This window comes from Staurois parvus, unplaced genomic scaffold (assembly GCF_062004578.1).
Source record: "Staurois parvus isolate SC_StPar_1 unplaced genomic scaffold, SC_StPar_1.0 ptg000204l, whole genome shotgun sequence".
Classification (NCBI taxonomy): Eukaryota; Metazoa; Chordata; class Amphibia; order Anura; family Ranidae; genus Staurois; species Staurois parvus.
The window spans coordinates 2,530,994-2,558,065 of NW_028318000.1; the positions used below are offsets into that span (position 1 = coordinate 2,530,994).

A 27,072-nucleotide genomic window follows, 5' to 3' on the forward strand; every position below is an offset into this window, starting at 1 on the left:
CCCATCACAGCTCACACTCAAGTGATAAGTAGGCATGGTGTGAGTCTTTGTAAAGTCCCATTGATGTTGAGATGTTCAGTCCTGTTTTTCTAACATGCGCAGCACATACTACTGACACTGAGTTTAGCCTGGATGGAGCACATCTAAAAAGCAGGCTAATGCACCTGAGTCTGTAATAACTTGAACTTCAGCTGATTTGTTGACTCTTCACACAGACAAGGGTAATAAAATATGAATGGGTAAGCCAAATAGGACAGGATAAGTTCACAGGCGATGGTCACTTTATGACCAGTTGGTTTTAAGAAGACAATTCATATTGAAAATGACCCAGATTCCTACAGTAGAGACAGTATTTGGCTTGTCAGCACAACATCCACTCTCCAGTGGTCAAAGCTGGTCAGGCCAGACTAAGCTGCATTGATTTAGGATTTGGTAGGTAGCAGGAATTCTGAAGTCTTTGTTGCCTCAAGCAGAGGTAACGGGGTTCCCATTTTTTTTCCTGTTTCCAGTCTCTGTGATTACAATTGATCTGGATGGCCAGTTGAGTAAGCTCATTCATTATGCTTAGGATTCTAATTTAGGATCTAGTTTATCTGTTACCTGTTCCAAGAGTCCTGGGCTGAACTGGTGCTTAGGGGCAGCATCCTTCTATCGAGTGTATACTGGGGTATACTGGTCAATGGATCTTCGTCCTAAGGTTTCCTAGAGTGGACACTGGGGTGGCTGCTCCGCAAGTGTCATTGCAAAGTTTGGCCAGTGCCTCATACAGGGAGTAGATGCTGTAAAACATCTCACTTTCCTGTTACTTGAGACAAAAAGCCCAGGTTTAAGGCTCCTCCTAAAGCAGGAAGACTGCAATGCCCACTTGGGGGTATACATCAGCAAAGGTATGGGGTACAGCAAAGTGGAGGAGTACACTACAAAAGTCTCTGAACTGGCTGCAATCTTCAGAAAACTGATCCAGAAAAAATACCTTGCTGAGGGACTTCAAAGCATAGTTAGCTGGACAGGGATTAAATGCAGGACTCTATCATGACAGGGTACTCTTAAAACCAACCAGGTTGAAATGTTCAAGGACTGATGGCTGACCAGGAAAACTAGAAATTGTCATGTGGGGCAGAGGGGGATGTATTCTGAAAAACTGACCTCCATGAAGTTTTTTTTTAAATATCAGCTCTGATTGGCACTGGAGGAATAAATGTGAAAATACTTTGTTTTCATCCCAAAGGGTGTTTGCTGGCATTGAAATGAGCAAAAGGAAACAACAGTAATGCTGACAAAGACGTACCTATGTTGTACATATATAGTCAAAAGAGTTGATAAGACAAGGGCGAAGGTGCTTTTTAAATGTTAAGGCCTTAATGTTAGCACCTTCTAATAAACATACACACATTTGCAACTTCCCATGTAGAGCATAGCCCAGAATTATTTTTTTCTTTTACTTTTTTTCAATTAACAATACACAACTTTTATTGTTCCCTGTGGCATCATTACCACAGTAATGTAAAATATTTGCTTGTAAAATATTTGCAGTTGCTAGTGCCTACCAAGGATCATTGGCAGGTAGTGGGAATATTGAAGTCTTTGTTGCCTCGAAAAGAGGTAAGGAGACTCACATTTTTTCCTTTTTCTGTTCCCTGAGACTACAATCTCTCTGGGTGGCCAGTTGAATAAGCCCGACTAGACATCATTGTCAGGCTTATAAAAAAACATTGGGAAATATGCATGTATTGCAGAGATGCAGTGAATGTGTTTTTTTTAACTTGCCTTGACATATGTTTTAAGGGGCAGAAAGGAAGACCAGTTATAGAAGTGTACCAACTAAACCCATAAGGTACTTAAGGATTGTCACTCTTGATCAAGTCTGATAAGGATCTCTCAGCTGCTGACTTGATGTGGATGACAAGTTCAGACAACTACAAACTGATAATAGGGTTATAATTCTGCTTCAATAATTATAAGCTTCAGCCTCTGTGACTGACTAATGTCAGATCCAGTCACACTCCAGGAATCAGTGTCCTAAACTGATCTTTTAATGGCAAAGAAATTGTCCAGATTTTCAGCTAGACAGTAAATTGTACAATTTTAATGTTATATATGATTCCTTTTGAAAGGAAAAAGTGTGTGTTAAGACATAATATTCATACGTAGCAATTTTAGTGCTTAGCCAAGGACCCAAACACTTTTTACAATCTAAGCAGCATTCTTGCTTTTACACCTCTTTGTTATTTGAGATTCCAGCTTAAACCTTATGTATCATGTTGTCACATATTAATCAATTATGGAGAGCTGAATATAGCCCTAGACTTGTACTTGTTAGGATCAAATTTTAACTCAGCTCTTTTTTGATGTTAATTAGAGTGTGTACAAAAGTTCACTGTGTTAGTGAAGAGAAACATCACAACTGCTATTGTGTTATATAAACCTAAGTATGAGTAATGTCAGTAACATTAGTATTTATCTCTATCCAGTCTAACTTTTAACTTAACAAATCTATTAACCAGTTCCCGCCCAACCTATAGTCAAATGACTGCTGGGCAAGATATTCACCATTTCGGTTGGACGTCATATGAAGTCCTTACAGATATCACTTCGTACACACCCCAGGGGCCATGCTTTGGCAAGATCTGGTCAGTGTATGCTGATGGTACCATGTGATCGCTGTGACCAATCACAGCAGATTACATGACAACTGTACACAATGGATGGCTTTCATTCATGCCATCCATTGTGTACGTTTGTGTGATCTCTGTGACTGGTTGCAGTGATCACATGGTACAGACAGGGCCAATCACAGTCCATCTGTACCATGTGATTAGCTGTGTCCAATCACAGCTAACCACAATAGTAAAAACTGAATGAATAAATTTCATTCAGTAAAAAAATGGTTGCTTATAAAAGTGAAATTCACTGGTATATGCAATCATAATGTGTAAAAAAAAAAATCCAGATCACTTCCCCAGAATAGTACAATGTTACTATGGTAACATTATATTGCTCTGATCACAGTATGCTGAAAAAATCCTTGTATTTTAGGGCCTCAAGAAATGAAATGAGTACATCAGAATTGATCGATATTTTTCAGATATATATACCATAGTGTCTCTGACTTTACTACTATGACTAACTAATATACACTGATTTAGGTTATTTTCACCAAAGAAAAGTAGCAGAATACAGCTTAGCCTAAATTTACAAAGAAAGATTATTTCTTTGTAAAATGTTTTTACAGAAAGGAAGAAGTGCGATTCTTTTAAAATTTTTTGTCTTTTTTAATTTATTTAGCAAAAAATAAAAAAAACACAGTGGTGATTAGATACAACCAAAAGAAAAGCTCTATTTGTGTGAAAAAAATGATAAAAATGGGTACTGCACAATGCAAAGTGTGACAGCGCTGAAAGCTGAAAATTGACCTGGACAGAAAGGAGGTAAAAGTGCCCAGTATTGCAGTTTAAAGTGAAACTTAAGCTACCTCCATAAGCTTTTTATGATTTTCTGTGTCCTATGCAGGGGCGAACTGACCATTCGAGCACTCGGGCACTGCCCGAGGGCCTGGCGTCAGTAGGGGGCCCCATAAAATGCCCCTGGTACCTTTTATAGGCTTTTTTTGGTATGTTTTGAGTGCGGGCAAGGACACAGGATCCCCAATTGCCCTGGGGCCCCATGAGTTGTTAGTCCTCCCCTGGTCCTATGCATTAAGGTAAAAAAAGTCTGTGCTGTAGGATCCCCTCAGCCTCGCCCTTGTTCTTACCTGAGCCCGATCTGATCCAGCGATGTGCACAAGAGCAGTGGCCCTTTCCACTGTCTCCCTTGTCATGGTGCAGATTGATAGCAGTGGGAGCCATTGGCTCCCACTTCTGTCAATCAAATGCTGTGCCAAGGGAGCAAGGGGGCAAAAAACGCAGACAGGGCAGCTCAGGAGTGAACTCGCATGGGCACCCCCATTGAAAGTGGCTTTCCACAAAGAGGAGGAGCCTGGAGAACAGTTGGGGGACCCCAGAAGAGGAATATCGGGGCGCTCTCTGCAAAGCCATTGCACAGACTATGGTAAGTATACCATGTTTGTTATTTTAATTTAAAAAAAATAAAATAAAGGTTTAATTTTACTTTGATAATCATACCACAAGCGGAATCCTTACAGACATGTACAACACTCAGCTCTATCATTTTAAAAAAAATTAAACCCTTCCATTACTTATGATTTTCAGGCTACCTTAAACCCTTAACCTTGGCTCCTCATGATCCTTTAAGAGGTTTATGATGCCAAGAGGTGGGGGTGAGGTTTCCGATCAAGTGACTGCCTGATTGGCTATCATAGTGACAGATTTTTATTGTTGGTAATGAATCACCACTGGGTTTTATATTTTTTCACTATAAACAAAAAAAAGCAAAAAATTTGAAAAAAAAAGTTTTTTTCTTTGTTTCTATAATAAAATTTTCCATACAGGTAATCTTTCTCCTTCACTGATGTGCATTGATGAGGATGCACTGATAGGCAGCACTGAAGGGCAGTGATAAGCAGCACTGATGGGTACTGATGAGGGGGCACGGATAGGCAGCACTGATGGGCACTAATAGGCTGCACTGCTGAGGTGGCACTGATGAGGTGGCACTGGTGGGCATTGATGAGGAGGCACTGATGATGCTGCACTGATATGCAGCAATTAAGGGCACTGATAGGTGGCACTGATCGGCACTGATAGGTGGCACTGATGGGCAGCACTGAATTATGGCACTGACTGGTGGCACGGATGGGCGGCACTGATAGGCACTGATGGCCCAACTGCTGGGCAGCACTGATGGGTGGCACTACTGATGGGCACTGATGGGTGGCACTGCTGGGCAGTGATGGGTGGCACTGCTGGGCACTGATGGACACCCTGAAGGGTGAGGGCTGACAAGACATACTGTGATAGAGAGTTCCAGAGGATGGGAGAGGCTCTGGAGAAGTCCTGGAGGCGAGCGTGGGAGGAGGTGATGAGGGAGCTAGTGAGCAAGATGTCTTGGGTGGAGCGGAGGGGGTGATTTGGACAATATCTGCGGATGAGGTTTTTGATGCAGCTAGGGGCAGTGTTGTGGATGGCTTTGTATGCTGTGGTTAGTATTTTGAATTTTATACGTTGTGAAGCCAATGAAGGGATTGGCAGAGAGGGGCAGCCATCACTGATCGGTTGGTAAGGTGTATGAGTCTAGCAGTAGCATTCATAATAGACTGAAGGGTGGATAACCTTATGATCAGTGCGGATCTGCTCTGTGACAGTTGCTGGTTATGGGCAGTACTTTCCTCACCCTGTGACAGCGTGAGGAAAGTGCTGCCGATAACTGGCAACTGTAATTACTCCGTGATCTGCTGTGCCATTGGACACAACTGATCACGTGGTAAAAGGCCGCTGTCATTGGCTTTTTACTTCATCACGTGATCAGCTGTGTCTGTAGGACACAGCGATCATGGAGATTGACAGATGCATGCCCCTGAGGGCACGCGGGAGGGCGTGTTCTTGGAGGATATCATATGACGCTCTCCCAAAACTGGGTAACCGTGCTGTAGCCGTCATTTGGGTATAGTGCAGTTACCAAGTGGTTAAAGAGGAACTTCCCTAAGTTTTTAAAAATTAGGAGTCAGAGCTACAAATGCTGACCAATCTGTGGCTTCCAGCACTGTCTTCCAACAACCACGATATTGGATTTGGGAACTGGCTGTGACTTCCTCATGAATAACAGCTGCCTGCACATGTGCAGAATCACACGGTGCAGGGAGTCTGGTCCTGCATCCTTCTGGGACATGTGACATGTTCCGGAAGGATGCAGGCTGGGAGAGGAGCAGGATGAACAACATTACCCTCACTTAGGTAGGGATTGTGAATATAGGAGCAGGTATCATAAAAAATGTATTTTCTGCCCCCCCCCCCCCATAAAAAAATCCCTTCAACAGTTTTAGGCTGGGGTAGGGAAATAATGAGCAGTACTTCACTTTTTGATGGAAATGTGGCTTTAAATACATATATGGAAGCGTTTTACATGGTAAATTTGTATTTCTATCACTGAGTAAATTCAAAACACTATATGAGTACCTGTCTATCTATCTATCTATCTATCTATCTATCTATCTATCTATCCACTAATGTGTGGATCATCCAATTTATATCTATCTAAAAAAAAATATATATATATATATAAATATTAATTACCCTTCACTTAAATTGGCCTCAGTTTGTGTACATGCATTACTCTAGTGAGGACATTGGAGTGTAAGCTCCTTCGGGGGCAGAGAGTGATGAAACCTTTGATTTTGTAACATATGCATACATGATATGATTAGGGTGGTCTTTTTTTCATCAGTTAACTTTTCACCCACACATATAAAGGCTTATTACTGCATTCAGCTAGAACCAGTTTTAATAAAATCAGCTATTAATGACTACACTGGTACTTAAATCTCGATTCACGGGAGATTTGTGGCCCTACCAGCCTTCACGCTCATTAGTTTCCCTTTTTCCTTCTTTTAATTAACCATTCATCCGTTTTTAGCAGCAAGATTAATAAGTAATGAGGAAAAGTTTTAAGTAAATGGTAGTTTTTTTTCAAAAGTAAAAGTTATTAGAAATCCAAGTTTGATGCTTGTCAGAGTAAATATACAACATCCAGCATTAGCTTGTGTCCATCTGATTTATGGAAATTTCTCTGCAGATATGTGTGTGAGGCTTTAGTTAACAACACATGATTTATAACAATTATTATAAACTTCAACAAACAGTTATAATGTCACATAGCTGTGGCTTGGTCTGTCTAGGAAGGTCATCTCAAAAGAGAAAAAGTTCAGTTTTTGGAAAAAGTAGCATTTCTTTACCTTGCTGTTGACAACAGAGAAGATGTAAACTATATAAAATACTGTATACAATATATACAGTTTATGTGTGTTGTGATATGGGGGATGTTAGCTCAGTGGTAGATACATTTTTGCAGTGAGTTCATGGCAATCAACATGGCAGTTTAAAGTGACACAATAGCTTTGTTTTTTTTTTTTAAATAACAAACATGTCTATACTTGTGTGCTCTGTGCAGTGATTTTGCACAGACCAGTCCCGGTCCTTTTCTTTTCCGGTACCTAGTGATGCTCCTGGCTCCTCCCCCTCTAACAGTGCGCCCAGTGAAAGCCACTCTCCCTGGGGGCACCTCTGCAATCTCATCCCCAAACCGCTGCTCTATGTGTCCATAAGACACCTAAAGCCGTGGCTTGGCCCCACCCTTCCGTTCTCTCCTCATTGGCTCACTGGCTGTGATTGACAGCCGATGGGCTTCCTCTGCAATCTCAGCCAATATGGAGCAAAAGTCCCCTGACAGCAGAGGCTGTTGAGAATGTCAGTGGATTAGAGTGGGCCCAGGTAAGGATTGGAGGGGGAGGCCGAGGGGGCCGCTGCACACAGAAGGTATTTTACCTTCATGCATAGAATACATGAAGGTAAAAAACCTTGAGCCTTTACAACCACTTGAAGGGTATTGCAGACCGTTTTTATTAAAAGGAAAAGGAATAGAAAGTTCTCACAACAGCAGGTTTTCCCCGCAGGGGTTCTTCTTTAGCAAACACAACTAATGAAAAATACATCTGGCTCTTAGGCTCGCTTATCTTGATTGTGGTATCTTGCTGCATGGGCCCACTACTGTCCATCAAATATGATTCTCCAGACCCCCCCCCCCCCCGGGTTTTCTCACTCTCTCAAAGACTTCTGATTTCCTCAAGCCTCCCCAGACTTGCTAGCTACCTCAGCTTTTCCAGCCTCCCAGACCCTCTCTTGGTCTCCCAGGCCCATGTAGCCATCCCAGCGTTCCAAATCCCTTGAGCAAGAAGTCCTTCTCACCAAGGATTCAGTCTAACAGAAACAACAAGGTCTCCTGAACAGTGGACTGTCTTCACGTCCACCTGCAGTAACTCTCATCAAGCTCATCTCCTCTGCACACCTATGCACTCACACAGGCTGCCAGCAATTAAGAAAGACTGGACACTCGATTGAAGATTGTGCCATGCCCAGTACTCTTTGGAACCTTCAAGCTCCCAGGTAGACATGTGCGAAAACATTTGCTTTGTTTTGGATCGATTCGTTAATTTACTAATTTTGTTTTGTTGCATTTGTAGATAAATCAGCTTAGTTAAATTTCTTTTTTAATCGGATTCAAATTTTTCCAGTGGTCCAGTTGATCCATTTTGAAGAACAGCTGGTTCTTTTCTATTCAAAATTCGAATTTCGGAAGACGGATATATTCTTTCTACTTTCTCCTAGACTATTCTTTTTTTCTATTCTATTCTACTCCATTTTATTCTATTGCATTCTATTCAAAAATTTAATTTTTAAATACAAATTTAGAAAGACAGCTATATTCTTTCTATTTTATTCTATTCTAAATTCGAATTTCGGAAGATGGCTATGTTCATTCAATTCTATTCTATTATATTCAAAATTTTATTTTTTTTCTATTATTTTCTATTGCTTTATTTTCTATTCTATTCTTTTCTTTTCTATTCCTTTATTTTCTATTTTATTCTATTCTATTATTTTTGTAATTCAAATTTTGGAGACGGGTATATTCCTCCTATTCTATTCTAATGTGTTCTATTTTATTCTATTCTGTTCTTTTCTATTCTGTTATTTTATATTCTATTCTTTTCTATTTTATTACTTTATTTTCTATTCGATTTTATTATATTCTATTCTTTTTTCTATTCTGTTCTTTTATGTTCTATTCTATTCTGTTCTGTTTTATTCTATTCTTTTTGAAATTCGAATTTCAAAAGATGTCTATATTCTAACACTAATACATACAGTCTTTAAAGGAAATCAGCAATAGTCCACATTATATTTATATTTCAAATGTGTTTTCAAATTCTATTTAGTTTTCAAACTTGTTTTGAATTTGATTTAAATTCTATTGGAATTTGGATAATTCATTATTTTGGACACAATTTTGTTTAGTTTTTTTTATTCATTTAATTTCTTTACTGTTATAATTCAGAAATGTGCATACATCCGAATCTCTGAATAGGGAAAATTTTGTCCGAATTTTAATTTGGAATTAAACGAATACAATTTACTTAAATTAAAAATGAATGTTGATATTCACAAAGGCTGTGTTAAAAATATGCGCTAATAATGGGGTATATAACTCAAGCTAGCCAATAGACAATGATTGCCTGAGCTCTCACATTCGTACTTTGGTTATTCAGTTATACTTCAGTTATTCTTAGGCTAACAGTATTTAGCTCAAATGATGCACATAACAATACAGAATATTGATGCCATGGTTTCTTCCTGTTCTCTTTTGATGGTGGCAGTCTTCCGTCCTGGACATGGTGGCACCCACATACTGTAATTATGTGTGAGCATCACCTGGTGCAGGAGTACTGTGATCCCAGTCTGCATGATGTGACTCCCTTTAGGAGGTATGTCACTGACAGCCTGGGATTATAAGAAGTGGCTTGAATGACACTGACTGTCATTCAGCCATGAAGAGGAATGGTGGCTTGCTGCAGAGGAGGACACAGGAGGCAATTCTGTAGTATGGAGTTGTCTTTTCTGACCTTTTTTTTTTAAAAAAAAGGAGGGGAGTTCCAGTGCTTTCTTTCAAATGCAAGTAGAGTTCAATTTTGAAGTAGAACTGAGACCAGGCTATGGACATTTGGATATTTACATATTTGTGATATGTAGCCCTATACCTGCTTCCGTAGTTGTAGGATCATTAAATAATTCAACATCAAAGATTATGGCAAAAAGTGCTTTCACTTACATCTCAATAGTTCAGTTTATTTTGTTGCCCCCTTCCAGCCATGACTTGACAGTCAGCCAACCTTCTAATCCCTAATGTAAATACAAAGCAGGTGTGGAGTAGTGCAGAGATCTGAGAACTGGTATGACTTCATTGCATCTCCTGTGGAATATGAAAACTAATTGCCACAGTGCCTTCAGCTATAAAGGTCAGTGAGGACTTGTTCTAAAGCTCAGTAGCCAGATGCTGGCTAGACATGTGCGATTCACTTTGTTTTGATTCCTCTTTCAGATGCATCCGAATCTCCAAATGGACACAGAAATGAATGGCAATCAGGAAAAAAAGTTATAATAAAACTAATGAATGCATTTGGTTTGTTAGTTTCATTTGGATGATGTCACATGATGCAATAGAAAAAAGAACTATAGATTGTTTATGTTCCTGCTTTATGTTCATGGACTAGGTCAATAGATCATCTCCTGCTTTTATAGGGAGATCGCTCTTCCTGTCTTGAAGCAGAGAATTTTGAGACTTGTGGTCCAGCAGCTAACATTTACTGAATCTTGAATAAACTTTGAAACTACAACTCCCAGCCATCTGAAACAACAGGGGATTCATGGATAGTCTTTACATTTGCTTGTAACTGGCAGGCTCGCTTTTTACAGAGGATATCTGAGAGGTCAGTCAGGAGCCGTTGTTCTGCTCACAGCTGCACTGAGACACAACGATCCAGCCTCACACAAACGTCACTCCACAGATTGATCTGTACCATCTCCAGAGGTTCATTCACACTGTGCATCCTAGTGCCAGACACCCAGCTACTTAACTGTTCTTAGTGGCCGAAGGCATAGAGTCATGTGCATTGATCACCCCCTGAGACTTCCCACCAATGCTACTGCAGTCCGCTGTGCATTTAAGTATCACGTTATCCTACTGTTGATCCAAAGCCTGCTCATTCCACTTCCTTGCACTGGAGTCCTATCGTCAATCAGCGAATATCTTAGGCAAGAATCTAGCAGCGATAGAGGTTGATGTTTCCTTTCTGTCATGGATTGTAGACTACCTAACAGGAAAACAGCAGTATGTGCATTTGCAAGACTTTGTGTTGGATAGAGTGAGTAGCAATATTGGGGTTCCACAGGGAACAGTTCTCTTTCCCTTTCCTTTTACTGTCTATACCACTGGTTTCAGTTACCAGACAGAGTCTTGCCCATCTTCATGTTTTCTGATGACTCTGTGGTAGTGGCATGTATCAGTGATGGGGAAGAGACAGAGCATAGGTCTGTGGTGGAGAACTTTGTCACATGGTGTGAGGATAATTATCTGTATCTACAAGTATCTGGGGGTGCACATTGATAATAAGCTGGACTGGAGCGAGTTACTGAAGTGCTCTTTTGGAAGGGCAAGAGATGCCTCTATTTTTGGAGGAGGCTGAGGTCTTTTAACATTTGCCAGACAATGCTGAATATATTTTAGGAGTTTGTGGTGGCCAGTGTTCTCCTGTATGCAGCGGCATGCTGGTGAAGCAGGCTTTGGGTGGCCGACACCAACAGACTCAACAAACTGATTCGTAAGGCCAGTGATGTTGTTGGATTGCAGTTGAAGTCTTTAACAACAGTGTTACGGAGGAGATTATTGTTCAAGGTACATTCAATCTTGGACAACTGCTTCCACCCACTCCATAATACAATGGTCAGTCTGCAGAGTACCATCAGTGACTGATTGTTACAACCACGGTGCACCACAGAGCATCACAGGAAATCATTTTTTGCCTGTGGCCATCAAATTATATAATTCTTCTCTATGAGTGCTGGATGTAAGGATTTAATCTGGTTTATGCTCTGTATCTTCCTGTAGGTTTCATAGTATGTGGGTATTAGGTAAATTATGATTTTGGGCAATGCTAGAGAAAGCAATGTACTATTTGCATTTTGGTAATTTGATTTTCTGTTATTTTTAATCTGTGTTACTTATTCTAGTTGTATTTTAAAAGTGTAGATGGTTTATTAGAGTATAATTTTAATCTAGTTTTATTGTTTTTATTGGTAATTTTATTGTGTCATTGTGTCTTGTTCTGTTCCTTGTTGAGTTCTTGTTGTCTTCATTGAATCTGGCTGTATTTTAATAATTTTCCATTGGGATTAATAAAGTATTCTGATCTGATTCTGCATTGATCAGAGGGAAGTCAGCCGAGCATTTACTATATTCTTTTTCATACATGGATACTGCTAGCAAACATCTTTATCCCATATCTCAGTTAACAAGATCTTGCTACCTTGTCCTCATTGTATGCAGATCTGACTCAATCACCATCATCTATACTTAAAGTGTTAAAGGGCCCTAAACAATTACCAGCAGAAGCTATAACCTCAAACACGAACTGACTTTTCCCTATACATATATCTATTCCCCGCCCAAGGATGCCTCTCCTCTACCTGTACAGAACTACTACCTTCCCAATACTGTACCTGTGGCTGTGCAGAACCTGGCTTCATTGTTGGCAGGCCTCCCTTTTACAGCCAGTGCTGCACCCTTAGAAAGCACTGCTATAATCCACATTGCATCAGCCAGAGGTTCATTATTATTGTTTGAATCTGCCTATTCATAGATACCTGTTTTATATTTTTATATAATTGACCAGAACTACTTTGAAGTACTCAAAACAACAGTGTTTATTGAAATCCATGTTCATTACCTTTAGTTTGTGCTTGATTTGTCACAAGGTTACTGAACAGCTTTTTCCAAATTTATGTTTGAACCCAGAGTGTCAGAAGGGTCAAGGTGTTTGCAAGGTCAAGGCAGTTCCAGAGGACAAGCACCACTTAGCTGCCCTTACTGGATTAGTGCTACAGCTCATTTACTGCTAGTTAATTTTACTGCTTGTTAAGTATATGTAAGAAGTTTAATCCCTTCGTGCCTAAGGGTAAAACAAATCTTAACGCCTAAGCACAATTTTGCAACTTTGACATGTGTTTGCAAAACTGTACATATCATCACAACTAATTTATACATCCAGGTAGATTATACCTTGTCTTCTTTCAGGACACATTGGGCCTTCCTTTTGGTGGTAAATGGTAATAGATGTCTCCTGTTTTTTTCTATTACCAAAGGAAAACTGGCTCAAAATAGTAAAGAAAACCATTTTTTTAAATTTAGCTGTATATTTCTTGCTACTACCATAATCTACCACCAAAGAACAACCCAAAATAATTTCTCCTGACAATGGCAGAGATACCACACGTGTGTGTATACTGTATGTTGTTGTTTGTATACGTAGTACAGCCCAGAAACAATAGAGTGCAATTTGCTTATTTTGTATCCTGCCACTAACTGACACTGATACTAATTTAACAATTAACCACTTGCCCTCCAGAGGATTTACCCCCCTTCCTGACCAGACCATTTTTTGCGTTACTGCGCTGCATTACTTTAACTGACAATTGCGTGGTCATGCAACCCTGCACCCAAATGAAATTTACTTCCTTTTTTTCCCACGAATTGAACTATCTTCAGGTGGTATTTGATCTCCTGTGCGTTTTTTATTTTTTGCGCTATAAAACAAAAAGGCTGACAATTTTGAGAAAAAAAAACAATATTTTTTACTTTTTGCTATTAACTGCTTCCCGACTGCCCTATAGCAAAAATACTGCTACAGGGCGGCACAGGGGCTCAAAATCACGTATATATATATATTATTTTGCATTTCCAGGTAATTTCCAGTAAAACAAATTGCATTTCCACAAAAAAAAATTTAAAATCCAATTTCATCGTAAATTTAGGCCAAAATGTATTCTGCTATATGTCTTTGCTACAAAAAAATCCCAATACGTGTAAATTAATTGGTTTACGTGAAAGTTATAGCGTTTACAAATGGCGGTGTATATATACTGAATTTTATTTTTTTTACTAATAATGGTGACGATCAGCAACTTATAGCAGGACTGTGGGACTGCTGGGGGCATTCTGACACTGGGGGGGAACTGACTTGGTGTCACTGACATATCTTGTGACACCAATACAGTGATCAGTGCTAAACGAAAAAAAGCACTGATGCTGTACTAATGACACTGGGCAGGAAGGGGTTAACATGAGGGGTGATCAAAGGGTTAGCTGTGTGCTGAGAGTGTTTTACTGGGGGGGCGGTGTGTTGGTACTTCACTGTAAGCACATTGCTCTGGATGGCTGTGCACAGCACAGTGTGCCCAAGCTGACAGGGAGGAGCACTGTTAGTAAACAAAGCAGCCCTCCTCCCCGTCAGAGATCCTCGGTAATCACCGGCTGCCGGTGGGTAATCACCAAATGGCAGCATGGGTAGAGTGCCCACGTGGCTCGCTCATGCCCCCTACCTGGACATACAAAATCACATATATTAAATGTGATTTTGTGCACCCCTACTGCTCTGTAGCAGTATATCTGCTGACCATGACCCAAACACTAACCTTGGCACAGCCCTAGATCAAACCTTGATCTAGGTATTTTTGTTTATTTTGTATTATTATCATTATGTATTTATTTGTTTATTTTTTACACACACTCAGTGACACCCTGGTCTTTTTGCTAGGAGCGCGCTGTGCGACGTGCTCCCAGCAGAAAGACAGGTACGCAAATTAGCAGCCCCACGGAAAAAAGCCCAGTTCTGTGTGCGGTCGGCGGCCAGGGGTTCGATGTCCATACCCTATAGAGAGCTCTACTGTAAGCTATTGAATAGCTATTTTATTAAATGTCTCAACTTTGAATAACGGGATGTTTATTTGCTTAAAGATGAACTCTGAGATAAGAAAGTATTGTCTACATACTGTACATCAATCATGTGTAATTTTACTGGAATCTTGGTGTGCTTTGTGTATTTCTTCCAGATCTGTGCTGTAATCCAGTGTAAATGTCAGTTCTGTGCAGGAGCTTCCTGTAATAAAGGCTACAGTCACTCCTGCTCTTTCTACCTGTGCAGGGTGTCTGGTTTTGTAAATGTCTCCTCCACCTTTATGCAGGCCATACATGGGTCAAATTCTGAATTAATTTTCTTTAGAAAAGCGGAAATTTTGTACATTTTGTAAATCGATGATGCCACCCTTGATTTTGAAATTTGACTAACCAAGACTGCAATTTCACATGTTGATAAAGAAAAGAATTTTCATGGCCAATTTTCTTTTCTTTCCAGAACACAGCTCACACTTGTTTCTTTTTCGACTATATCTCTCACACGATTCTTCCATCATTTCCAATCACTCAAATTCGATGGTCGCACAAAAATTGGCTGTTTCTGTGGCCCACTAATGGTGCGAAATTTGAAGGAAAATTCTTAGAAAAGATTTTCAAAAGAGAATTATTTCGGAATTTGACCCATGAATGGCCAGCTTTATGTTTAGGCAGGCAGCCATGTAGTGGGTTGACCTGCTGGGTCCCTCCTACAGCTCTCCCCACTATACAAGCTATAGAACAATGAAATCAGTGTTACTTTTACTGGACTTGTCAATGCATTTGGTGCTCACAAAGTGGATTTATGTAATTGTGTCTATATCTATATATTCTTTAAATGTATTTAATTAAAAGTTTTGTGTCCAGAATTTAACTCTTTTTTTCTTATGGGAGTTCAGCTTTATTAATGTATTTGTTTGGGCAGGCTACTTAGGTCCTGTCAGTTGCTTAATTTCTACTGACTTAATATTAAACATTAGACTTGTGTAAAGAAATTAGTAGATATATTTTTAAATACAACTGCAAAGGTTACACTCAAATGTAATTAATCCTGTTGCCACTTAAAGTGCAACTAAGGGTGAAATAAAAATATGACATATGATCTGTCAATAGTATTAACACAGCAGTCTTTATTTTTCTGTTACATAGTTTCTTGCCTCTTGATCCTGCCAGTAAATATGTTAGTTTTTGTAGTGGTTTAAAAGGCAGGATTTTTTTTACCTTAATGCATTAGGGTAAACAATTGTTACAGCTCCCCCTCGCCTCCCTAAATACTTACCTATCTTGATCCAGCGCTGTACCAGAGTCCAGCAGCATAGCCGGCAGAGGACCCAAGAGTGGCTCTTTTTAACCAGACCAACCTATCCAGCAAAAGTGGCATTTAGAGGATTGAACGAACCATTTAACACTGACAGGAGACTTTCAGTAGTTAACATTTATTCATTTATTTAAACCTCTTTTTTAGTAGTCACTTATATAAAGTTCATCTAAGGAAAAAAAAATTAAAAAATTAAAAACAATATAACCACCACATCCAAGGATGACAAAACTGGAATACATTCTTAGTTTAGATGTGTTTTAACATTTTCAGAAGTTCTGGTGGTTTGTTATACAATGTAGTTAGCATATTTCTGGGTGAGTTTGAATGGTGTCAGATTGTCCTTAATCCATTGTGTGTGGGTTATGAAGTCTGCATGCTTTTAATGTTTTTTTTTTTTTTGTGTGTGACAGATATTCAAGATGAACTGGAACGAGTGCTAAAGTACAAAAACTTAATTGATACACTTCCAGCTATGAATAAAACCACCTTAGCTGCATTAATTGAACACCTTTACAGGTCAGTCTGCTTGTCTGTGCTATATAATAATATAAACTAAACTAAAAGAAAATAACTCACTTGTTTGCCTTTAATGGTTTCTATAACAATCAGTTTATTTTTGCATGAATAAAATGTCATGGTCCAAATGTTCTGGCAATGTCACCATGTCAGCAAGTTAAACAAAAGACAGGAAAAATAATAAAAATAAAGTTGATATAAAAAAAATCTATAAACTGCAGAGACTGAAATTAACTGTCAAACTTGCCAAGATGTTTGTGACAGATTAAAATAACGCATAACACTAGGACTAAATGTAGATGTAGGTGCTAAGATTTGCACTCTCAAAAAAACACTTATAAAACCATGATAAGCCCCTTGACCCCTGCAGTAATCATTCCTAGGCAATAATTGTTGCTATATTGGTGATATAATGCTTTGCAACAACCATCTGTTGATTTATAAAACTGGAAGATGAAATATTTAATCATGAATGTCTTTGTCCTTTTGGCAGCAATAATTCAAATGTTGTAAGTAAAGTTTGTTATAGATGTGCATGTTAGAGACAACTTGGGTAATAGTGATCATGGTGTAATCACATTTGCTATAAGTTACAGCAAAGAGAGGCATGTTGGTATGACAAGAACTCCAATTTTTAAATAATCTAAAATCCTTGCTGCATGCCACTCTGTGGGACCAAATATTTGCAACAAGGAACACACAAGGAAAGTGGGAGTCCTTTAAACATGAATTAAACAAGCACATTATTCATTATATTCCATTGAGTAACAAGCATACACAAACAACATTAAAACCTTTGTGATTAAATTCTAGTATAAACAAACAAATACCTGAGAAAACAGGCCTTTAAAACATACAAAGTAGAAGGGACACCATCAGCATTCCAGATTTATAATAAATGCAACAGGAAATGTAAGGGAGCAGTCGGGGTGGTTAAAATAGATTATAGAAACATATTGCTACAGCAACTATAACAAATTCCCCAAAATGTTTCAAATGTATCAATAGCAAAAACATTATGAAACAACAGATAAGCCCCATAACAGATAAACATGGAAAGCTGGTCACAAATGACAGGGAAAGGGTAGATCATTTCTTCTGTTAAGTTTTTACAGATTAAAAAGACAGGCTTTATAGTGTTAACATTAAACATAATTAAAATATTAAATATTAATGTTGTTTCATTGAAGGTACCTCTGTGGTTGACTGAAAAGCAGGTATAAAAGAGTCTAGAGTAATCTTATGTATACAAATCACCAGGTCCAGATGGCTTACACCCATGAGTCATTTGGGGAACTCTGTTCCGTTACAGCCAAGCCATTCTTTCTAGTTTTCAAATACCTTGGAATGATACCAACTAATTGGCGTAGAGCAAAATGTGGTACCAATCTACAAACAAAGGATCAATGTATATAATAGGAAACCACAGACCAGTCAGCCTACTATGAATACATCAATAAGGTATTTGAGGGAATGGTAAGTGACTCTACATAGAATTTAAGATAAAAATAACATAAGCAACAACCAGCATGGATTTATGAAAGACCATTCTTGTCAGACCAACCTGTTATGATTATCTGAGGAACTAAGTTAGAAATTAGATGGTGGAAGTCCAGTGGATGTTACAGCCGTGGCCAAACGTTTTGAGAATGACGCAAATATTAATTTTCACAAAGTCTGCGCTATGAAGAGTGATCAGATGACTTGCAATTAATTGCAAAGTCCCTTTTTGTCATCAAAATGAACTTAATCCCCCAAAAAATCACCACTGCATTTCTGCCACAAAAAGAACAGCTGACATTATGTCAGTGATTGTTCCGTTAACACAGGTGTCAGTGTTGACAAGGACAAGGCTTGAGATCGCTCTGTCATGCTGATTGAGTTAGAATAACAGACTAGGAGCTTTAAAAGGAGGGTGGTGCTTGAAATCATTGTTCTTCCTCTGTTAACCATGGTTACGTGCAAGGAAACACATGCAGTCATCATTGCTTTGCACAAAAAGGGATTCACAGACAAGGATATTGCTGCTACCAAGATTGCACCTAAATCATATATTTATCTGATCATCAAGAACTTCAGGAAGAGAGGTTCAATTATGAAGGAGGTTCAGGGCACCCAAGGAAGTCCAGTAAGGGCTCGTTCACACTAGGCTGTTTTGCCAACGCTTGCCAAACGCCCCTATAGCGTTTGGCAAGCGTTGGTCCGGTGTTTGCGGAACGTTTTTAACGCTCGGCAAACGCTCCGCAAACGCCGCATGCGCGGTTTAGCGGCGGTTGCTAGGCGTTTGCCGAGCGTTAATAACGCCCCACAAACGCCTATAATGCATTTGAGTGGTGTTACCGCTCCGCAAACGCCCCGCAACCGCGTCGCAACCGCACCGCAAACGCCGGCCGGGCGTTTGCGGAGCGGCACCATAGACGAGAATAGGAGGCTTCAAAGCCTCCTGACGCGACGCAAACGCTCCTGTTAGAACAGCACCATGTGCTGTAATGTGCAGAGTTGGCAGAGGCGTTTGGGAAGCGGTAAAAACGCTTCCCAAACGCCTCTCTGCCGCCTGCACACAAGGCTAGTGTGAACGTAGCCTAAGGGTCAGGGCCATCTCCTAAAGTTGATTCAGCTGTATGATCAGGACACCACCAGTGCAGAGCTTGATCAGGATTGGCAGCAGGCAGGTGTGAGTGCATCTGCATGCACAGTGAAGCGACGACTTTTGGAGGATGGCCTGGTGTCAAGGACAGCAAAGAAGCCAATTCTGTCTAGGAAATACATCAGGGACAGACTGATATTCTGCAAAAGATACAGGGATTGGACTGCTGAGGACTGGGCTAAAGTCATTTTCTCCGATGAATCCCCTTTCCGATTGTTTGAGGCATCTGGAAAAAACCTTGTCCGAAGAAAAAAAGGAGAGCACTACCATCAGTCTTGTGTAATGCCAACAGTAAAGCATCCACAGACCATTCATGTGTGGTGTTGCTTTTCAGCCAAGGGAGTGGGCTTACTCACAATTTTACCTAAGAACACAGCCATGAATAAAGAATGGCACAAAAACATCCTCCCGAGAGCAACTTCTCCCAACCATCCAAGAACAGTTTGGTGATGAACAGTGCCTTTTCCAGCATGATGGAGCACCTTGCCATAAGGCAAAAGTGATAACTAAGCGGCTTGATCAACAAAACAACAAAACATCGACATTTTGGGTCCAGGAAGCTCCCCAGACATTAATCCCACTGAGAACTCCTGGTCAGTCCTCAAGAGGCAGGTCACCAACCCCCCCCCCCCCCCCCACAAGTTCAGACAAACTGCAAGCATTGATTATGCAAAAATGGGCTGCCATCAGTCAGGATGTGGCCCAGAAGTTGATTGACAGAATGCAAGGATGAATTGTGGAGGTCTTGAAAAAGAAGGGTCAACACTGCAAATATTGACTCTGCATAAACTTCATGTAAATGTCAATAAAAGCCTTTGACACTTCCAAAATGGTTGTAAGTATACTTCAGTATACCTGTAATGAACGGCCTGGCGGTACCTCTAGCAACCCACCGGTTAGGATTCCCCAGAGCGCGGAGTCTAAGTCCCGGTATGCTTGTTCACCAGGGCCCCTGATGGTGGGGATGGACTTGGAGCAAACCGAGACCAGGTCGCGGCCCCTGAGTATACCTACCCGTGGTAGAGGAGTCCGCTAGAGGTATCTGCAGGGTGAGAGCCTGATGCGAAGAGGTGGATGTGCCAGAGCAAGGTGGATGGATGGATGAGCAGCAGCGTGGTCAGACAAGCCGAGTCGGTAGCCGTGGGAGCAGTGCGGTACAAAGCAGCGGTCAGAGAATGGTCGGGTCACACGCCAGGTCAGCAACAGAAGATCAGATCCAATAGGGGGCATCCAGGAGGGAGGTCAGGCAAGCCAGGGGTCAGAGCAGGAGAGTACAGCACAGTCAGGGACAATCCGGGTCAGCAACAATCAAGAATCACAAGTATGCAGGATCAGGAACACAGAGAGGCCAAACGGCAATTCATGTCAGCGCAGGGCGGATTTAAATACCGCACCCTGCGCTGTCATTGGTGCCAGACGTGCACCCGCGGCTCTGAGTGCGCATGCTTGGGTTTCATCTCTGCCGCAGCCGGCCAGGACCTAGTGCTCGTACACCAGCGTAATTGGGCACACTTCGCCTGCGCCGAGCCATTGCCCCTCCCTATAGGCAACCTCCGGGTGCCCAACTGAACTCTCCACCGTGGGTGACTACGATAGAACTCCCGGATAAGCCTGGGGGCATGAACATTTTGGGCTGGTTCTCATGAGTTCTCCTCGGGACCATAACCCTTCCATTTGATCAGGAACTGAGTCTGGCCCCCCCTATTCCGGCAGTTCAGGATTACTTCCACCTCAAATTCCTCCTGTTCCTCAATGGTTATTGCCTCTGGAGGGCTGGACTCCCGATCCAGGAAGGAGTCTGGCACAGCTGGCTTCAGAAGTGACACATGAAAAACTGGGTGGATTTTGAAAGTCTCCGGAAGAACAAGTTCATACGCCACCTTGTTAATCATTCGCTTCACTCAGAATGGACCCACAAACTTCGGTCCCAGTTTCTTCGATGGATGACATTTTCAGATTTGTTGTTGCCAACCAGACCTGATCCCCAGGTTGCAACACTAGTTCCCCCCTTCACTTCCTATCGAAGGCTTTCTTGTTGTCTTCTTGAGCTCTTGTAATAGCTTCCTGAAGCACCTTGTTGTAGGTAGAAAAAAAATTGAGTGTGCTTTGAGTGGCAGGAACTGAACTTTTGGCAACAAGATTGGGCAGGAATGTTGGATGGAACCCATAGTTTGCAAGAAACGGAGATTGCCCCGTGGCTGAATGGTTCGCGTTATTGTAGGCAAATTCTGCCAGTGGTAGAATTGCCAGCCAATCATCCTGCAGGAAGGACGTGTAGCATCTCAAATACTGCTCCAATGTTTGGTTTGTCCTCTCTGTCTGCCCATTAGTCTGTGAGTGGTAAGCGGAGGAGAGGGTCAATCTGATACCCAATGCTTCACATAACGCCCTCCAGAACTTCGAGGTAAACTGGACTCCTCGATCCGAGACTATGTCTTCAGGGACTCCATGCAGCCTCACTGCTTCTCGTATGAAGATTTGCACGGTTTCAAGAGCCGATGGCGTATTCTTCAAGGGTAGAAAGTGGGCCATTTTTGATGAACGGTCCACAATCACGAAGAGGGGTGAGATCTTGCATGGAGCCCCAGATCGAGGGAGATTATCAGTGGTCTTGTATGTCTTCCATTTTCTAATTATTGCTCCCACAGTTGATTTGTTCACACCAAGCTGCTTGCCTATTGCAGATTCAGTCTTCTCAGCCTGGTGCAGGTCTACAATTTTGTTTCTGGTGTCCTTCGACAGCTCTTTGGTCTTCACCATAGTAGAGTTTGGAGTGTGACTGAGGTTGTGGACAGGTGTCTTTTATACTGATAACAAGTTCAAACAGGTGCCATTGATACAGGTAATGAGTGCAGGACAGAGGAGCCTCTTAAAGAAGAAGGTACAGGTCTGTGAGAGCCAGAAATCTTGCTTGTTTGTAGGTGACCAAATACTTATTTTCCACCATAATTTGCAATAAATTCTTTCCAAATCAGCCAATGTGATTGTCTGGATTTCTTTTCTCATTTTGTCTCTCATAGTTGAGGTCTACCTATGATGCCAATTACAGGCCTCTCTCATCTTTTAAAGTGGGAGAACTTGCACAATTGCTGGCTAACTAAATACTTTTTTGCCCCACTGTAGCTCCGTCTGGAGGGCAAGAATGTTTCCCGAGGACAAGATGGTATCTGGCTTCAAAACTTCCTCAGGATCCTCAAACATGTGTGAAAGGGCATCGGGCTTCGTGTTTTTGGAGCCTGGTCTGTACGTAATGTGGAAGGAGAACCGGGAGCAAAAGAGTGCCCACCTCGCTTGGCGTGGTCGTAAGCGTTTTGCCATTCTCAAATACTCTAGATTTTTGTGGTCGGTGAAAATCAGAATAGGATGCGTGTCTCCTTCCAGCAGGTATCTCCACTCCTCTAATGTGGTCTTTATGGCCAACAGTTCTCGATCTCCAATATCGTAGTTCCTTTCTGCCGGTGAAAGTTTCCTCGAGAAGAACGCCACTGGGTGCAGAAGTCTGGGACAGGACGGCCCCTGCTGCATTTTTGAGGCATCCACTTCCAGAACATAAGGCAGAGAGGAATCAGGATGACTGAGAATGGGAGCGGTGGTGAATAATTTCTTTAGAGACTCGAATGCTGCTTAAGCCTCGGGTGTCCATTTGAAGCGGATCCCTTGTTTGGTCAACTGGGTAATGGGGGAGACCAGACCAGAGAAGTTCCTGATAAACTTTCTATAAAAGTTAGCAAACCCAATAAAGCGTTGTATGCCCTTCTTATCCGTGGGTACTGGCCAGTCCAAGATCGCCGAGACCTTCTGAGGATCCATCGCGACCCCCCGTGGTGGAGATGATCATACCCTGGAATGCAATACTGTGCTGCTCGAAGCTGCACTTGTCAGATTTGGCGTACAGTCCGTGTTGGCGTAATCGTTCCAATACACTTGTCACATGACCCCTATGAGCTTCGAGTGAGGAAGAGAATATTAATATGTCGTCCAAATAGACAACCACAAAAACATCAAGATAATCTCTGAATACATCATTAATGAAATGTTGGAACGTGGCCGGGGCATTGCAGAGTCCGAATGGCATGACCAAATACTCGAAATGGCCAAATCGAGTATGAAACGTTGTTTTCCACTCATCCCCCTCCCTTATACGGACCAGATTATATGCACCCCTCAAATCTAGTTTTGTAAAGATGGCTGCAGATTTCAGTCTCTGGAAGAGTTCTGGGACCAGGGGCAGTGGGTAGCGATTTTTTATCGTGACCTTGTTTAGCTCGTGATAATCTATGCAGGGTCTTAGGGACTTATCCTTTTTTTCTACAAAGAAGATTCCAGCCCCTGCTGGTGAAGTGGAGGGGCGAATGAACCCTTTTGGGAGGTTCTTGTCAATGTACTCCTTGAGAACCCATATTTCTAGCTCGGACAGGGGAAAAATCCGACCGAACGGAATCTCTGAGCCAGGTAGAAGGTCAATGGGGCAGTCATATGTTCGGTGTGGAGGAAGGACATCTGCCCCCCGTTTGCTGAAGACGTCCAAGAAACTGTGGTAGGCTGGAGGGACGACCTTCCTTAGATTGGAGTCTCCATCCGAGCATAGAAGGAATTGGGGAGCTGCGGGGCCCGAGGTGTGGCAGTGTTCCTGACAATATGGGGATAGGAACTGAACGGAACTGGTTTCCCAATCACTCAGGGGGTTATGGGCCCGAAACCAAGGAAGCCCCAGAATGACTGGGAAAAGAGGGGAGGCTATAGCGTCTAGTCAGAGGAACTCTCGATGATCACCCGCTATCGTAGTAAACATAGGAAGAGTTTCCTGATCCACCAACCCTGACTTAATTCATGACGCCAAAAATATGTTAAGGCCCTGTTCTCTAGTCTGGAGGGAAATTTTCTGCTGATGGGCAAAGTTTAAGTCCACGAAGCAACTGCATGCTCCGGAATCAATTATAGCCATCACCTCCACGGTTCTTCCTGGGAGCTGGAAGGAAATAGGTATGGCTAAGTAACTGGACTGTTTAATACTTTCAGCAGATATAGAAGAAAAAATAGAGGCAGACTTACTCGCTTTCAGCGGACAGGAACGCACCATATGACCGGCTTCTCCACAGTACAGGCAGAGGTTTTTGGACCGCCTCCTCTGGCGTTCCTCGGTTGATAGTGATGGCTGAGCCAGTCCCAGTTGCATGGGCTCGTGTGTATCTTCAGGTTCTGGAGTCTGGTTCCCCTCTAGCGTAGGTTGGACTGCTCCCCGGGGGGGGTACCCATGTTGCTGTCTGACCCTGGATGGTTCTTTCAAACCTGCGTTCCCGCAGCCTGCGGTCTATCTGAATGGCCAAGGCAATAAGATCCTCCAAGGACTCGGGTAGACCTACCCGGGCTAGCTTGTCTTTAAGAGCCTCGGAGAGCCCTACGCGGAATTGGTGGCGTAGGGTGGCGTCGTTCCACCGGGTATCCCCCATCCACCGTCTAAATTCCTCCGCTGCCCGGCGGCCCTGTCTAAAGGAGTATAGGGCAGATTCTGTGGCGGCTGCCAGCTGCAGGTCATCATATAGTATGGCCATTGCCTCAAAAAAATCTGTTACTGTTTCTAGGTGGGAATCGTGGTTCTCCATCAATCGGTGAGCCCAATCCTGGGGTTCATCCTGGAACAGGGATACTATGAATCCGTCTCCACCGCGGCTGGCCAGGACCTAGTGCCCGTACACCAGCATGAACGGGCACACTGCGCCTGCGCCGAGCCGTGTGTCGCGGCGGCTCCTGACAATACCATAGTAACATCTGACAAAAAGATCTAAAAACACTGAAGCAGCAGACTTTGTGAAAATTAATATTTGTGTCATTCTCAAAACTTTTGGCCACAGCTGTAGGTTATCTAAATTTTGCTAATGCATTTGATACTATACCTCATAAATGTTTACTCTATAAAAGGTCTGTTGGGGTTGATGAAATTGTATGTACAAAGATCGGAAACTGGTTACATGAAAGCTTCCAGAGAGTAGTGATAAATGACACATTCTCGAAAGTTGTAAGTGGTGTGCCCCCGGGTTCTGTCTTGGGGTCATTGTTGTTTATTTAGTTTATTAATGATATGAAGGTTGAAATGCAGAGTGCAGTTTCAGTGTTTTCTGATGATACCAATTTATACAGGGAAATAACTTCAAAGGTGACTTCGGTAACTGTAATAAACTGTTTACTCTACAGTCTCTGAAGAGACTATGCAACTACTGTATGTAAACGTAAAATTCTCAAAAGAAAAACTATTATTAATTATACTTAAGAAATTCCTGTAGATACACATTAGTTGTACAGAATAGTGCTTACAAATATGGTGAATAGGGATAAGCTTGCATGCGGATGAACACTTAAACATTTACTGTGAGTATTCATGACAGCTTCCCATTGCCAATTGCTAAGGATGTTGTTGGGTGCAGGTACTGCCAAGTGAATAGAAAAAAAGTGCATGGAGTTCACCCCCCCAATAATTTATGTTAAGCCCTTCAGGTATGGTTTGAATTTAAAGAAGACAAAAAGGGGGCAAGAAAAAAACAATGTTCCCCCTCAACCCCAAAATCTATTAAATCTATGGCATAGATTTTAAGGCGAAGCCCACTCAAAAAATCTATGAAAAAAGTGTAAGGCCCCCCTTCAAAAATCCATACCATACTCCTATATGGGCATGCAGCCTGGCAGGCCAGGAAAGGGGGATGAGTATGCGCCCCCCCTTCTGAAACATCCCAGGCCACATAACTATGCCAGGATTTTGGTGCCATGTTGATCAGATCAATGGCCTCTTTTTCACAACCCTAGCCCAGTAGTTGTGGGGTCTGCAGGTAGGAGGCTTATCAGAATCTGAAACCTCCTTTTAATACTATGGGGGCCTCCAGATACTGCCCTCTCACATGAATTAGTAAGGGGTATGTAGTATCCCTACTCATTTACAAAAATATATGTAAAGTTTAAATAAAGACAGACATTTTTGAAAAGTCCTGTAATTAAAAAAAAAAGTCCAATGATATATATCCACCTTCAATCACATTGTCATGTAGATCCACATCAAGCACAATGCCTCACACCTAAAAGAAAAAACAGCTGACCGCCGACACATGTTTGGTCCTAACAATTCACTCCTGCTGAAGGACAGCTGATATAGACAAAGGGGTAAGGTGTCCCTGTTGACATCATTGACCATATATGGTCTTGTTTATAAAGTTATTGATGGAGGATGTATATCACAGGATTTTTTTTTCTTTCTTTGTTAAAGGACTTGTCAAAAACTGCCTGTCTTTATTTACACTTTGCATTTTTAGTGAATGGGTAGGTATACTATTTACTCCTTACTCATGTAAATTGGAGAAATGGTATCTGGGAATCCCCTTATTTGTAAAGGAGACTTCAGGATTCTGATAAGTCCCCTGCCTGCAGACCCTCACAACTACTGGGCCAGGATTAAGGGAAAGAGGCCCTTGTCCTTGTCAACTTTGCCAGATTGAAGACATGGGGCCTGGTATAGTTGAGGAGGGAAAGCTTGTGCTTTTCTGGACAGCCAGTCTGTATGCTCAGATAAGGGTCTGTTATGGATTTTCTGGGAGGACATTCTTTTTATGGGTTTCCCCTTAAAATTTATACCAGACCTTAAGGGCAAGCCCATAAGGTCTGGTGTAAATTTGGGGTGGCATTTTCTTTTGTGTGGGGTTCCCCCCTCAATAGCATATATATGAGACCATTATTTAGGATAAGGGTCTTGCATAGATAACTGGAATCCTCAGCTGTGGTAGCTGTACATTTGCTGGCAATTCAAAGACACTTTCTTTGGGAATGTCAGTTTCTCTCCAGTGCATTATATAATTTGCACAGATGAGCCACATCACAGGCAGGGTCAGGGAAGCTCATGGAAAGGTAGGGACTTAATGTCTGAGACTCAGAGAGAATCTTTTTGGATACTAAAGAAAAATCAGGAATGTTGTTAAAAAGATAAAGATATTGCTGTATGTAACTGTCTACCTGGGAGAAAACTATGTTCCCGAAATGGCTTGTGAAGTTTAAAACTGTTTTGTGTTAAAATTTTCAAACATACTCTCCAGTGTTTAATGGAAATCACTATGTGTTTGATACAACACTCTGCACAGCCTTTACCCCTAGAAGGACA

General features: G+C 41.7%; 1 protein-coding gene across 1 annotated transcript in view; it reads left to right on the forward strand.

The window, feature by feature from the left end:
• Positions 1-27,072, forward strand: part of ARAP2 (ArfGAP with RhoGAP domain, ankyrin repeat and PH domain 2) — a 419,396-nt gene that overhangs the window by 275,108 nt on the left and 117,216 nt on the right. Inside the window, exon 22 of the mRNA XM_089678380.1 lies at positions 16,183-16,288. Coding sequence (XP_089534506.1) covers positions 16,183-16,288 — 106 coding nt within the window. The remainder of the gene's footprint in view (positions 1-16,182; positions 16,289-27,072) is intronic.